Genomic DNA, 13,486 nt, shown 5'->3' on the forward strand with positions numbered 1-13,486 from the left:
TTTTTTAAGGTAACATTTGTATTGATTCAAACAAAACCATATAGGTTATAGTTACAAGCAACATCTAGGCTTGGTTAGCAAAAAGAAAAAAATTTCTATAGGGACTTTAAAAATTGTCTCAGCGTCCTGTATTTGTTATAAACATTCTGAAACACCAAAAATGCAAAAGTTGAATACAATTATGCTTTATCATCTTGACAGAGTTGCTTTTGTTTTCAAAACTTCTTGAGTTCCTCTCTTTCCATATCACCAAATACATCCTGGAATCATTTTCCAGATCTTTTTTGGGGCTTTAGATCCTCCTCTCCTGCTCCAGCTATTTAGCACATCCAGTGTATTGGTGAACATTGCCCAACTCAATCCAATCTTAGCTAGAAAGATGTCCCACAACTGAGAGGTCACGTTGCAATGCAAAAAAAGATGGCTATTTGTTTTTGCATAATCTCTAAATAGAAGGCAAATAGAGCATAGGTGTATGCCCTTTCTTTGCATCCTGTCTTGTGTTAAACAAGCTCTCTTTACCACCAACCATACAAAGCATGCTACTTTGTATGGTATGTTTGCCTTCCTTAGTTGTCTCCAGGGCCATTGTGTCCTAAGTTGCTTGAACTCTCTAAAAATGTTGTCACACCCGTGTCGGATCCTTCAAAAATACACTGTTTTTGAAGGATCCGACTCACATCTGTTGACATTTTTGAAGAGTCCGAGCAACATAGATTGTGTCTATATGTTGCTGTAATTTTTCCAATGATATGCTGACCTTACTGATATGCTGACCTTACTGAATAAACTTTTGTTCTATCTCCCAACCAACATAATCTATTGTGATCCAGTGACACTCCATTGAATTGGTTAAGACTATTGAAAAATGCAATGAATCTATCCAGCTCCTAATCATTCAAATGTTTTCTAAAAGTGAGGTTCCATCCTTGATTATTCCATACCTCACTAGCTTTTGACCTTTCTTGTTGGTTCAGCGTGTAAACTAAACTTCAGGATACAATTGCTTTAAAGGGCCATTGCTTACCAATTATCTTCCCAAAAAGAGATTCTTTGCCCATTCTCTATTTTATATTTGATGTTGATGCTGAAAATGTTCCACAAGTTTCTGATGGTCTTCCAGACACCAACCCCATACACCGTGCTTTCAACTTTGGTTTTCCAGCCATCCTTTTCTCCATAGTTTTCCTTAATTACTTTCTTCCATGGTTCTTGATCTTTATTTGTGTATATCTAGAGCCATTTCAAACGAAGGCTTTGGTTTTGCTTTCTTAAGTTCCTTATGCCCAGCCCTCCTTATTTCTTGTTGAGTGTTAATATTTTCCATTTGACAAGATGTATACCCTTCTTCTCTTTGTTGCCTTGCCATAAGAAGTTGCTTCTCAGTGTGTCCAACTTTTTTTCAACCTGTGGTGGTATAGGAAAGAGTGGCATCATGTAGGTGGGGAGTGCATCTAAAAATGAGTATAAGTCTGCCACCTAAAGATAGTATCGACTCTTCCATCTAGTGAGTTTTTTCTCACATTTTCAAGCACTACTTTCTAGATGTCAATGGATCTACAACGTGCCCCCAAGGTCATACCAAGGTATGTTGTGGGCAATGTGCCTACTCCTCCTCCTAGGATATCTACACAGAGCTGAAAGTTTTGAGGTTCATTAACCAGAAACATGAGGCTCTTCCTCTAGTTTAAATGTAATTCACAGACTCCTTCTGATAACGATCTCAACAGAGTGACTAAAATCAATATCAAAAATGCAGAAAATCAACAATACAAAATAAAGATAGTGGAGAAATAAAAGATGAGAATTAGAAGAAAGAAGGCTAATTAAATCAATTAACCAAGGAAGAAGAGAACTTGATTTCAATTAGAATTGAGAAACCCAATTGGAATCCACAAATGAGTAACTCTTGTGAAAATCAAGGTTAAGAAGTTTTAGATCAACAACAGGATTCCACCCATCACTAATCACACTAACCCTATGGCTTCACTAACGGGATTCCGTCCTGCACTCTCAAAGGAGTTCAATTTTCCATTCATCAAATTCTAAGGATGGAAAATGGATATGACAACTATTTAGATTTATTACCTTTACACAAATAGCCTATTACAAAAAATAACCCAAAAGTGGCTAATTAGGAAATAACCCACTAGGGCCCTTCTTGATTGCCAAATAGCTTCTTGATCGCTCATGTACCTGTGTATTTGTTGCTCCATAGTATCCTCGGGTTCCAAGCTATCATCCATATGTAGAAGCCCCGTCTAATGATCCCTATGCTAACCATGCTCGTACATCCTCCCCTTCTTCAAAAGGATTCATCCTCGAATCCGAACCTTGCAAAAACCTATGAAGGACAAGCAATGAAGAAATCCTCATAGCATGAGGGTTAGCACAAAGGTTAACACCAATATCATCATACCAAGGAGGCACAAATTTGAAATGCAACTAAGAATCCTTTGTGTTCTATAAGAGAAATGCATTGTACGAAGTACAAAGGATCCGACTATAAGAAATATCATGGAACAAAGAATCAACAAAGGTCCAAACACAATTGTTTCCCTATTCTGCCATAAAATCATACCAAAGGTGGTTCAACATTGGTTCAAACACCCATAAGGGTTTACCCAAGTCAAAGATATGAAAGACCCGCATAGTTTGGTCGCAAAAGTAAATGGACCAACCCAAGAAACCCCTACCTCTATATAAAACAAATCCAATACAAAAAGGGACATCATCATACGCAAAGAGGTAGTAGAGAAAGGAAACAAAAATATGAACCTCATCCAAGATCTTATCATATACAAGAGTACCAACTTGCTCAAGAGATCTAGCAAGCAAATCACTACAAGTTGGAATATCCAAGGATGGAATAATGACTTTTAGGTACACATTACCCTTTCTTTCAAGACAACTTCCCATGGGAAGTGAGTTCACAAATGGAGTCATGCCCACTAGAGGTGTTGAGGAATAATTCAATCCAAAACCAGTGGTCCTCCCAACAAGTTGTGTTCCCTTTATTCATGATATTAAGCATGCTCCTAAGAGTCCCATTCAATACTTCAAATTATTTAACCCTATGAAGGTGACAAGAAGTCTTGAACATCCATGGAATCTTCCAAGTCACGACTCACTTGTCATCTTGACCGAGCAACACATCATAAGTGCCTTATTTCATTTCATTATCGGGGTCAAATAGAAAGATATTCCATGAAAACGACTTAAGAAAACACCCATATGCCCCATTTGTATTATCTTCACACAACATACTCCACTCAAAGTCATAAGTATCATCATATGCAAACAAATAATATGTAAAGGTGCCATACAAGTCAACTTCATCTAATGTATTCTCATGAGAAGGTTCGCTCGTTGATTCAAGTACATTAAGTCCTTGACTAAGTATGGGAACACATAAAGATGAAGGGATAATTATAGCACATACCTCACCTTCATTTTGAACACCAACCCTTCCAATAAACGTACTATCATCTTCCAAGAAAAGATTTCTGCCATTTAAAAGTGTGACGTCACACCATAGTGGATTTTTTTCAAACAATTGGTAACCTTCAAGAGTGGCTACACTTTTAACACTATAAGACACCACTATGCTCATCATTGAATAAGAGATTATCCCTAAGTTCATATTCCACCTCAAGATCCTCGTGACAAGAATAAAAAATAGAATCAATACCCAAGGAATCACCACCTTTAAGTAAAGATCCTACATGATTAATTACATGATCAACTATATCATTACCATCGCTAAATTGAGGTTCATTTATTGCATCACACAACTCTTTAATTAGTAGGTCATATTTACAAGCAAATTGGTTATCACCACAATTAACACTAGTTGGTAACATGTTGAGCTTAAAAACATCTAGCACATGATTACCACAATTGTACACAACTAGTATTCGACTACCACTATCACATGACAATACACTTTACTCAAGTCATAAGTGCTAACACTAGGTGGACTCAAATCAATCTTAGTAGAAGAATCAATCCGGTCATCTATAGGATCAACTAGTGTTTGGACACCGATATCAATGACATTATTATCATGCAATAAGGTGCCATCATTGACATCACAAAGAAAAAGCTCCTTAAGCACATACACATACAAGCTATCATGGCCAACCAGCATTTGACCAACCCTGTTACATGACAATACATTTTTATGCAAGTCACAAATGCTAAGACTAGGTGGACTCAAATTGATCATACTAGAAAAATCAATTCGGTCATCTATTGGATCAACTATTGTTTGGGCACTCACAACAATGACGTTATCATCATACAACAAAGTGCCATCAAGATCATCACAAGGCAAAAAATCTTTAAGCTCACACATAGACAATCCATCACTTACACTCAATTGGCTACTAGCCAAACAAGAATCTTCTAGTTTTGAGAAAGTGTAAGGTTTAGTTTTGTTACCTTGTAGATCATAGAAAGTATTACATTCACCTTGCTTTTCAACATTGATGCACATTTGCTCCTTTGGAAAGCTTTCTAGCACCACATAATTCTTCATTGCTCGAGGTGCCTCTCTAGGCTTGTCTCCAAGGATACCTACACAAGAATCGAAACAACTAGAAAAGGAAGAGATGTTACAAAAGCTAGTATAAGGTTGTGACAACCCTGTCACATCACTCCACACAATCTCTCCCTTTTCCACTCTAGAGTTGTCACATATGACACCCTTACTCCTCTCAATCTTTTGTCACTCAATTTTATTAGAGTTCGGATAAGTGCTACAGATCCCTAGTGAAGGGTTTGGAGATCCCTTCAACTCTAGCTTCCACTTGGGTGCACGAGGAGCGGATGTATTGACTTGCATGTTCAACTCCTTAGCACCAACCTCAGAAGGAGTAGCTTGTTTTGCCTCCAAAGGCAACTCCTTAGATTTAGCTTCACAATGCGTAATTTGTTTTCTTTGAAATATTGACTTGGCCTTTTCAAGTAGTCGAGAGCAATCATCCAATTTTTCATCCCATATTTCAAATTTTTCATCCAACTCTTCCCTCAACTCAGTAATGCTTTTACTTGCATCGACTTCATTAGGGCGTGTTGGAGAAAAGAGAAGTTGCCCTTTGAGATCCATGATGTAATAGTATCAATCTTGTGTATATGGAAGTCCATGAATTTGGAACCATAGAATTTCCTAACACATTTGACAAGCATCCAAGGGCACTACATCACACTAAACCTCCTCTTGATAATTTCCAAGTGAAATATAGATACCTTAACTCTCATATCAACCAAAAATTTCATTCGAGTAACAAATGGGTTTTGTTTTGGAAAGAAAGGCAACCCAAACATGCTAACCATTAAGGGGTTATAGAGTTGATAACACTATAATAATCCATCACAACTTCAAGCTCCGCTTTCCCATAAATGATCATTTTTGTTTCAAGAACCCGTCTTTTCGGAACATGCATATTTTGAAACATTGAGTTTGCTTTACTCTCATGGACTATTAATCTTTCCCATCCTATGTGGAAAACTCAACAAACAAATTAGTAGAAAAATTCCTCATGCCTCTCATATGTGGAAACTCTCAACTTTTACCTAAAGTGTCTTTCTGAAGTTGATAAAGAACTACTATTGTCCAATCAATTCACAAGGTCACTTATTCTTTGTGGACGAATGGAATTTTGTTCAAACAAGAACGGACGACTCCATTAAAACTTACGGACTTGAGTCAAGAAAATTAACAAGGAAATAAAATGAGAAAAGCACACAAAGAAAAACACAAGGAAAAAAATCGGGCTCAAAGAACTTGATAATATTTAGAAGGGTGATTTACTAATTAAAATCAATTTGAAGCTAAAGAAAAGGAAAAATTAAGAAAAAAAAAACTAATTTACCCGATTTAGACTAAAAAAGTTAATTGGGAAGAAATTTAATTGAAATCCATGAAGAAAACAGAAAGTGGAGAAATCTGAAAAAGAGCTAAAAATTGAGCTGAAAATCCATAGCAAAAGGACCTATGGGGAAGCTTACAAGAATTGTACCATGTTCTCCCCTTTGTACTACCTTTTGTCACAGTCTTTGCCATTTTTGGTCTTTTCCTTTATACAAACAAGTTCACCTCCTTTTCTTCTCCCCTTTTTGGATCAAACAACACCTTTTGAATAATTCTTCTTCAACAAGACATGAATTCACGAAGAACACCAAGAATATGGATGAACATCAAAAAATTATATCTCCTTCATTTTAGCTCCAAATTCTACAAATTTTGAGATTTAAGCTCCTATTGATATGGAAATCAAACCCCAATACTTTTAGATCCTCAATTCCAACGCAATCATATCAAATTTTTGGACCCATTTTCTTTTTCTTCAAGCTATGAAGAACACCATTAACAAAATGAACTCCAAAATTGACAGCTACTTCGTTTTAGCTCAAATTTGATGAAATTCGAGATTCAAGCTCCCTTTGCTAGAGAAAACAAACCCCGATGCTTTTCAAGCTCTAATTTTAATTCAAAATTTTCAGATTTCGGAAGTCATTTCAAATTATAAAGAACACTATGAAGATGATGAACTTCCAAAATTGACCCTAATGTATTTCAACTGCATTTGCGCTCAAATTTCAAATTTGTTCTCTTTTTGATAGAGAGAACAAATCCCAATACAAATAAACCTTCAATTCCACCTAGATCAAGCCCACTTTATTTTCCTCAAGTTTTTTCAAGCTCAACAATGGTGAAAATTAGAAACTCTTTTTAAATCAGCCCGGATTATCAGACCTAGATCCCTAAACACTAGAATAACACGAATCTAGTGATAGAAGCACAAATAAAACTCAAATCGACTAATTTTTTTTGAAATTTTCCAAAAATATTTGTCACCAATTTTTTTTTAAATTTTCAGATTTATGAACGTAGGATTGAGATCCGTAGAAACGAATCTCTAACCTAAGCTATGATACCAAGATGATAACGATCTCAATTGAGTGACTAAAATCAATATCGAAAACGCAGAAAATCAATTGTTAGAATATAAGTAGGAATAGGAACAATATACGAAATCCTACTTGAAAAAGGATAGTAATGTAGTATCTATAAATAGGATCTCAATGTAATAATTGATATACAATTCAGTAATATTCTCTCATATTTCTCACATGGTATCAGAGCAGGTTTGGTGAGAAAATTACTGGGAAAAAAACTCAATAAGACAGCCCGATACTTCAATTTTCGGCGACTGTCAAGTCCAAGAGCCCTCGTTTATTTTATAAGTGTTGTGTGCAAAAACCAACATCACCACGAGGTGAGAAACACCCAAGCGAGCAAACCCCAGTGCTCGAATCTCATCTCTAGCGATCCATGCGGCGCCGAAATTTTCAGATGTGCGCCTCACGCACTGCATGAGCCGGCACATGCAATATATTTCAGCCAGATTTATTTTTCAGTCAGGTCGCCCCTTCATTCCAAGGCTGTACCGATAGCTATTTCTTGATTCTAGCAATCAAATTCATTTTTTTTCGATGACTAACCAATTTTTTTTTTTTTTTTGGGTGACTAACTTTGTCAATTTAATCCTATGATTAAATCTGAACCCTTAATGAGGAGATCAGAAAATCAAACATCACAGTCCATGAAGAATCGACGAGGGGGAGGTCGATTTGAAAGATCTCGACCTGGGTGTAGTTATTGTAAAAGGCTTGGGCATACTTGTGATTTGTGCTATTCTCGACCTAAGTGTAGTTATTGTAATAAGCTTGGACATACTCGTAGAATATGTTATTCTTTGCATGGTCTACCCCCTAAAAATATTCATGTTGCTCAGTCTAACACCGCAAGTGATCAACAGGTGTATTTATCTGACAAGGAATATCATAAGTATCAAGCAAGTAAGCATACATCTCTATCAATAGTCTCAACTGCATAATCTCCTACCTTTGGATCATGGGTTGTGGACTCAGGTGCTTCTGATCATATTTCTGGCAATAAGTCACTTCTGACTGATATTATTTATTCATAGTCCCTTCCAGCTATTACTTTAGCCAATGGGATCCGAACAAAACCAGAAGGAGTTGGACAAGCCAAACCTCTATCTTCTGTTACTCTAGACTCTGTTCTTTGTCCCTGGTTGCCCTTTTAATCTTGCATCTATTAGTCGTTTGACACATGCCCTTAATTGTAGTATAACTTTTTTGATGATTCTTTTCTAATGCAGGACCGTAGTACGGGACAAACGATTGACACAGGACATGAATCACAAGGCCTTTGCCATCTTACCTCTTCAAATTCCTTCACATCATGCTCCGTTATAGACCTTCCAAACTTTATTCACAAACGTTTAGGACATCCGAGTCTCTCTAAACTACAGAAGATGGTGCCTAATTTGTCTAGTTTATCCACATTAGATTGTGAGTCGTGTCAACTTGGGTAACACACCCGTGCTCCATTTTCACGTAGTATTAAGAGTCATTCAGAGTCTATTTTCTCATTAGTTCATTCTGATATTTGGGGTCCTAGTAGAGTTTATTCAACCTTAGGATTTCGTTACTTTGTTAGTTTCATTGATGATTTCTCACGATGCACTTTCCTAATGAAAGGTAGTTCTGAGTTATTTTCTATATTCAAAAGTTTTTGTGCTGAAATACTAAATCAATTTGGTGTCTCTATTCGTACTTTTCGTAGTGATAATGCCTTAGAATACGTATCCTTCCGGTTTCAGGAATTTATGACTCACCAAGGAATTATTCACCAGATGTTATGTCCATACACCCCTCAGCAGAACGACATAGAAGAAAGGAAAAATAGGCATCTCATTGACACTGCTTGCACTTATCTCATTGAATCCCATGTTCCGCTGCGTTTTTAGGGCGATGCAGTCCTGGCATCTTGCTATCTCATTAATAGAATGCCATCATCTCCGATTCAGAATCAGGTTCCCCATTCCATACTATTTCCTCAGTCACGTCTCTACTCTATCCCCCCTTATGCTTTGGGAGCACGTGTTTTGTTCATAACTTAGCTCCAGGGAAAGATAAATTAGCCCCTCGTGCTCTCAAATGTGTCTTCCTTGGTTACTCTCGAGTTCAAAAAAGGTATCGATGTTATTCACCTGATTTGGGTCGCTACCTTATGTCCGCCGATGTCATATTCTTCGAGTCTCAACTTTACTATACATCTTCTGATCATCTTGATATATCTGCAGTCTTACCCATACCTTCCGTCTTATCCACACCAACCTTTGAGGAATCTGCAGTTACTTCTATTTCTCCAGCTGCAGTGCCACCACTTTTGATTTATCATTGCCGCCCGCATCCATCATTAGTTCTAGACGATTCATGTCCTGCGCTTGAAGCTTCCCCTATTGCGGACTTGCCTCTTCCTAGCCAATCAGTTGCACTTCAAAAAGGTATAAGATCCACTCATAATGCTAACCCACATTATACTTTCTTGAGTTATCATCGTCTATGATAACCCTATTATGCTTTTTATCATCTTTGCCCTCTATTTCTATCCCTAAGACTACAGGTGAAGCACTTTCCTATCCATGTTGGAAACAGGCTATGATTGATGAGATGTCTGCTTTACATACGAGTGGTACTTGGGAGCTTGTTCCCCTTTCTGCAGGTAAATCTACTGTTGGTTGCCGTTGGGTTTATGCAGTCAAAGTTGGTCCAGATGGTTAGGTTGATTAGCTTAAGGCTCGCTTTGTTGCCAAAGGATATACACAGATATTTGGGCTTGATTATAATGATACTTTCTCTCCTGTGGCTAAAATAGCATCTGTCTGTCTCTTTCTATTTATGGCTGCCGTTCGTCATTGGCCCCTTTATCAGTTGGACATTAAGAATGTTTTTCTGCATGGTGATCTTGAGGAGGAAGTCTATATGGAGCAACCACCTGGTTTTGTTGCTCAGGGGAAGTCTAGTAGCCTTGCATGTCGATTGCGCAAGTCACTCTATGGTTTGAAACAGTCCTCTCATGCCTGGTTCGGGAAGTTTAGTACAGTAATTCAGGAGTTCGGCATGATTTGTAGTAAAGCTGATCATTCAGTATTTTATCTCCATTATGAACCAAATTTGTGTATTTATTAGTTGTTTATGTTGACAAAATTTTTATCACTGGCAATGATCAAGATGGTATCACTAATTTGAAGCAACATCTTTTCAGCATTTCCAGACCAAAGACCTCGGCAGACTGAAATACTTTCTGGGTATTGAAGTTGCTCAGTCCAGACCAAGCATTGTTATTTCTCAATGTAAGTATGTCTTAGACATTCTTGAGGAGACAGGAATGATGGGATGTAGACCCATTGACATTCCTATGGATCCAAATGCTAAACTTCTACCAGGACAGGGGAGCTACTCAGTGATCCTGAAAGGTATAGGCGGTTGGTTGGCAAGTTGAATTATCTTACAGTGACTAGACCTGGCATCTCTTTTCCAGTGAGCGTTGTAAGTCAGTTTATGACCTCCCCATGTGATTGTCATTGGGACACAGTTGTTCGTATTTTGCGATATATAAAGTCGTCTCCAGGCAAAGGACTACTCTTCAAAGATCGAGGCCATGAGCATATTATTAGATATACAGATGCTGATTGGGCAGGATCACCCTTTGGTAGACGTTCCACATCCGGGTTTTAGTAGGAGGTAATTTGGTGTCCTGGAAGAGTAAGAAACAGAGTGTAGTTGCTTGATCTAGCGCGGAAGCAGAATATCGAGCAATGACTGCAGCAACTTGTGAACTGATTTGGATCAAACAGTTGCTAAGAGAAATAAAATTTGGAGAAACCGGTAAGATAGAACTCGTATGTGATAATCAAGCAGCCCTTATATTGCATCTAATCCAGTGTTCCATGAGAGAACTAAGCATATAGAGATCGATTGTCAGTTTGTCAGAGAAAAGATACTTTTCGGAGATATTGTTACAAAATTTGTAAAGTCAAGTGATCAACTGGCAGATATTTTTACCAAGTCACTCACTAGTCCTCGTATTGATTACATTTGTAACAAGCTAGGTACATATGACTTGTATGCACTAGCTTGAGGTGGGTGTTAGAATATGAGTAGGAATAGGAACACTATACGAAATCCTACTTGGAAAAGGATAGTAATGTAGTATCTATAAATAGGATCTTAATGTAATAATTTAGATACACAATTTAATAATATTTTCTCTCATATTTCTCACATCAACAAAACAAAATAAAGATAGTGGCGAAATAAGAGATGAGAATTAGAAGAAAGAAGGGCTAATTGAATCAATTAACCAAGGAAGAAGAGAACTTGATTTTAATTAGGATAGAGAAAGCTGATTCGAATCCACAAATGAGTAACTCGTGTGAAATTCAAGGTTAAGAAGTTTTAGATCAACAATGGAAATCCATCTATCACTAATCAAACTAACACAATGGCTACACTAACAGGATTCCATCCTACGCTCTCAAAGGATTTCAATTTTCCATTCATCAAATTCTAAGGATGAAAAATGGCTATTTATACTTATTACCTTTACACAAATAGCCTGTTACAAAAAATAGCCCAAAAGTGGCTAATTAGGAAATAACCCACAAGGGCCCTTCGTGATTGTCAGATGGCATCTTGATCGCTCATGGCCTTGTGTATTTGTCGCTCCATAGCATCTTTCAGGCTTCAAGCTATCATTCATATGTAGAAGCCCCTTCTAATGTTCCACATGCTAACCGTGCTCATATCACCTTCAAAGATCTTCATCTTCTCAGCTCTACATCAGAAAGGATAATTGCATCATCTGAGTGTAAAAATAGATGATTTCAAGATTGTCCCCTTGTTTGTTGCTGACTTTAAAACCTCTGAGCCAATTTTTCCTATGAGTTGTGAGCAATATGTTGTTTAAACCCTCCATGATAATCAGGAAAAGGAAAGGTGAAAGGGGATCACCTTGCCGTAATCTCCTACTTGAAGTGAAAAAGCCTTCAAGTGCACCATTGATCAAAATTGAAAATTTAATGGTGCTAATACAAAATCAAATCCATTTCACCCATTTAATGCCAAAACCCATTCTCTTCAGCATGTTAAGCCGAAAGCTCCAGTTCACATGATCAAAAACTTTTTCTATGTCTAACTTACTTGGAATACCAGCTTTACCGTGTTTCATTCTAGAGTCCAAGACATTCATTATCAATCAGGGTAGCATCCATGATTTGCCTACCCTTGATGAAAGCCATCAACAGTTTGTGCATAATTGTCTTCAACCTTCTTGTGAGTAGCTTGGATACAACAACAACAACAAAAAACCCAGTGTATTCCCACAAAGTGGGGTCTGGGGAGAGTAAAGTGTACGCAATCCATACCGTTACCTCCAAAGAAGTAGAGAGGTTGTTTCCGATAGACCCCCGGCTCAAGAATGTGAGTAGCTTGGATATGATTTTATAGTCACTACCTGTCAAACTGATAGGTCTGTAATCTCTCACCCCCTTTGCATCACTTCTTTTGGGGATCAATGCTATATATGTGGCGTTGAAGCTTTTTTCAAAGAAATCCTGATTGTGGAAATTGTGTATTGCCAACATGATATCCCTTTGATTATGTCCCAGCAGAGAATGTAGAAACCCATATTAAAACCATCTGGTTCTGGAGCTTTGTCCACAGCACAACGCTTTATACACTCAAATACCTCTTCTTCTTCAAAGGGTCTCTGTATCCAATCCTTTTCTTGATCAGATATCATAGGGCCTGCAATCTGGTTGAATTCTGGTCTCCAGTTTTCTGATTTTGAGTAAAGCTGCTCATAAACCTTGATTATTTCTGCTTTGATAACCCTTTACTCGTTTGTTTCAACTCTTCCCACTACTGGATGATCAATGTTGTTTTGCATATCAACCAGAAGCTCTAATTATGTGTTTCGCTACAAAGCCCATCCAATCATCTACGTAAGTAGGAAGTTCTTGTACGCACTCAAAAAACTAGGGGAGGTCATTTTATCCGAATGATTGATTTCTCTTTACCTTGTAATGCTCAGTACTTCCTTTTTCCCGTATGATCCATGAAACTTTGGTGGTGATTCCAATTCTCTAACTGCTTATCCTTCTACTTCCCATGTTTCCAGCTCCACATGGGTCTCAACAAACTAGAGAGGTCATTTTATCTGAATGATTGATTTCTCTTTACCTTGTAATGCTCAGTACTTCCTTTTTCCCATACGATCCATGAAACTTTGGTGGTGATTCCCATTCTCTAACTCCTTAGCCTTCTACTTCCCATGTTTCCAGCTCCACATGGGTTATTCTTCATTACTGGGCATATTCCAGATGATGCCAAACAGGTTTAACTCAGGTTCCTCATTTGTGTTTCTACATGGCTATAAAGCAAATGTTTCACATTCTCCCATTTCCTATATGTTGATTCTTAGGATGCACATCTGGAGAAGTGTGTTTATGGAGCCAAACTTAAACCAAGTTAAGGTGTCCAGATGTGCATTTTCAAAGTTGGGGTGTCTAGTTGCCAGTTGAGGCGAAGCTAAGGTGTCTATCTA

At 37.6% G+C, this 13,486-nt stretch overlaps 1 protein-coding gene across 12 annotated transcripts in view; it reads left to right on the forward strand.

The window, feature by feature from the left end:
• LOC107865367 overlaps positions 1-13,486 on the forward strand; it is a 30,172-nt gene that overhangs the window by 11,237 nt on the left and 5,449 nt on the right. The window contains exons 10-12 of one of the 12 annotated variants that reach the window (XR_007053027.1): positions 8,193-9,383; positions 9,496-9,601; positions 10,145-13,171. The exons of 9 other annotated variants lie outside the window; for them this stretch is intronic. Coding sequence is in view for 1 of the 3 variants with exons in the window: in XM_047408318.1 (XP_047264274.1) it covers positions 7,827-7,866; positions 8,193-8,200 (48 nt within the window). In the remaining 2 variants the exon portion in view is untranslated. Of the gene's footprint in view, positions 1-7,826; positions 7,867-8,192; positions 9,384-9,495; positions 9,602-10,144; positions 13,172-13,486 lie in introns of those variants that run through there. 2 more of the 12 variants (XM_047408318.1, XR_007053026.1) reach the window with 2 other exon arrangements.

The sequence above is a fragment of the Capsicum annuum genome, chromosome 3, assembly GCF_002878395.1.
Source record: "Capsicum annuum cultivar UCD-10X-F1 chromosome 3, UCD10Xv1.1, whole genome shotgun sequence".
Lineage (NCBI taxonomy): Eukaryota > Viridiplantae > Streptophyta > Magnoliopsida > Solanales > Solanaceae > Capsicum > Capsicum annuum.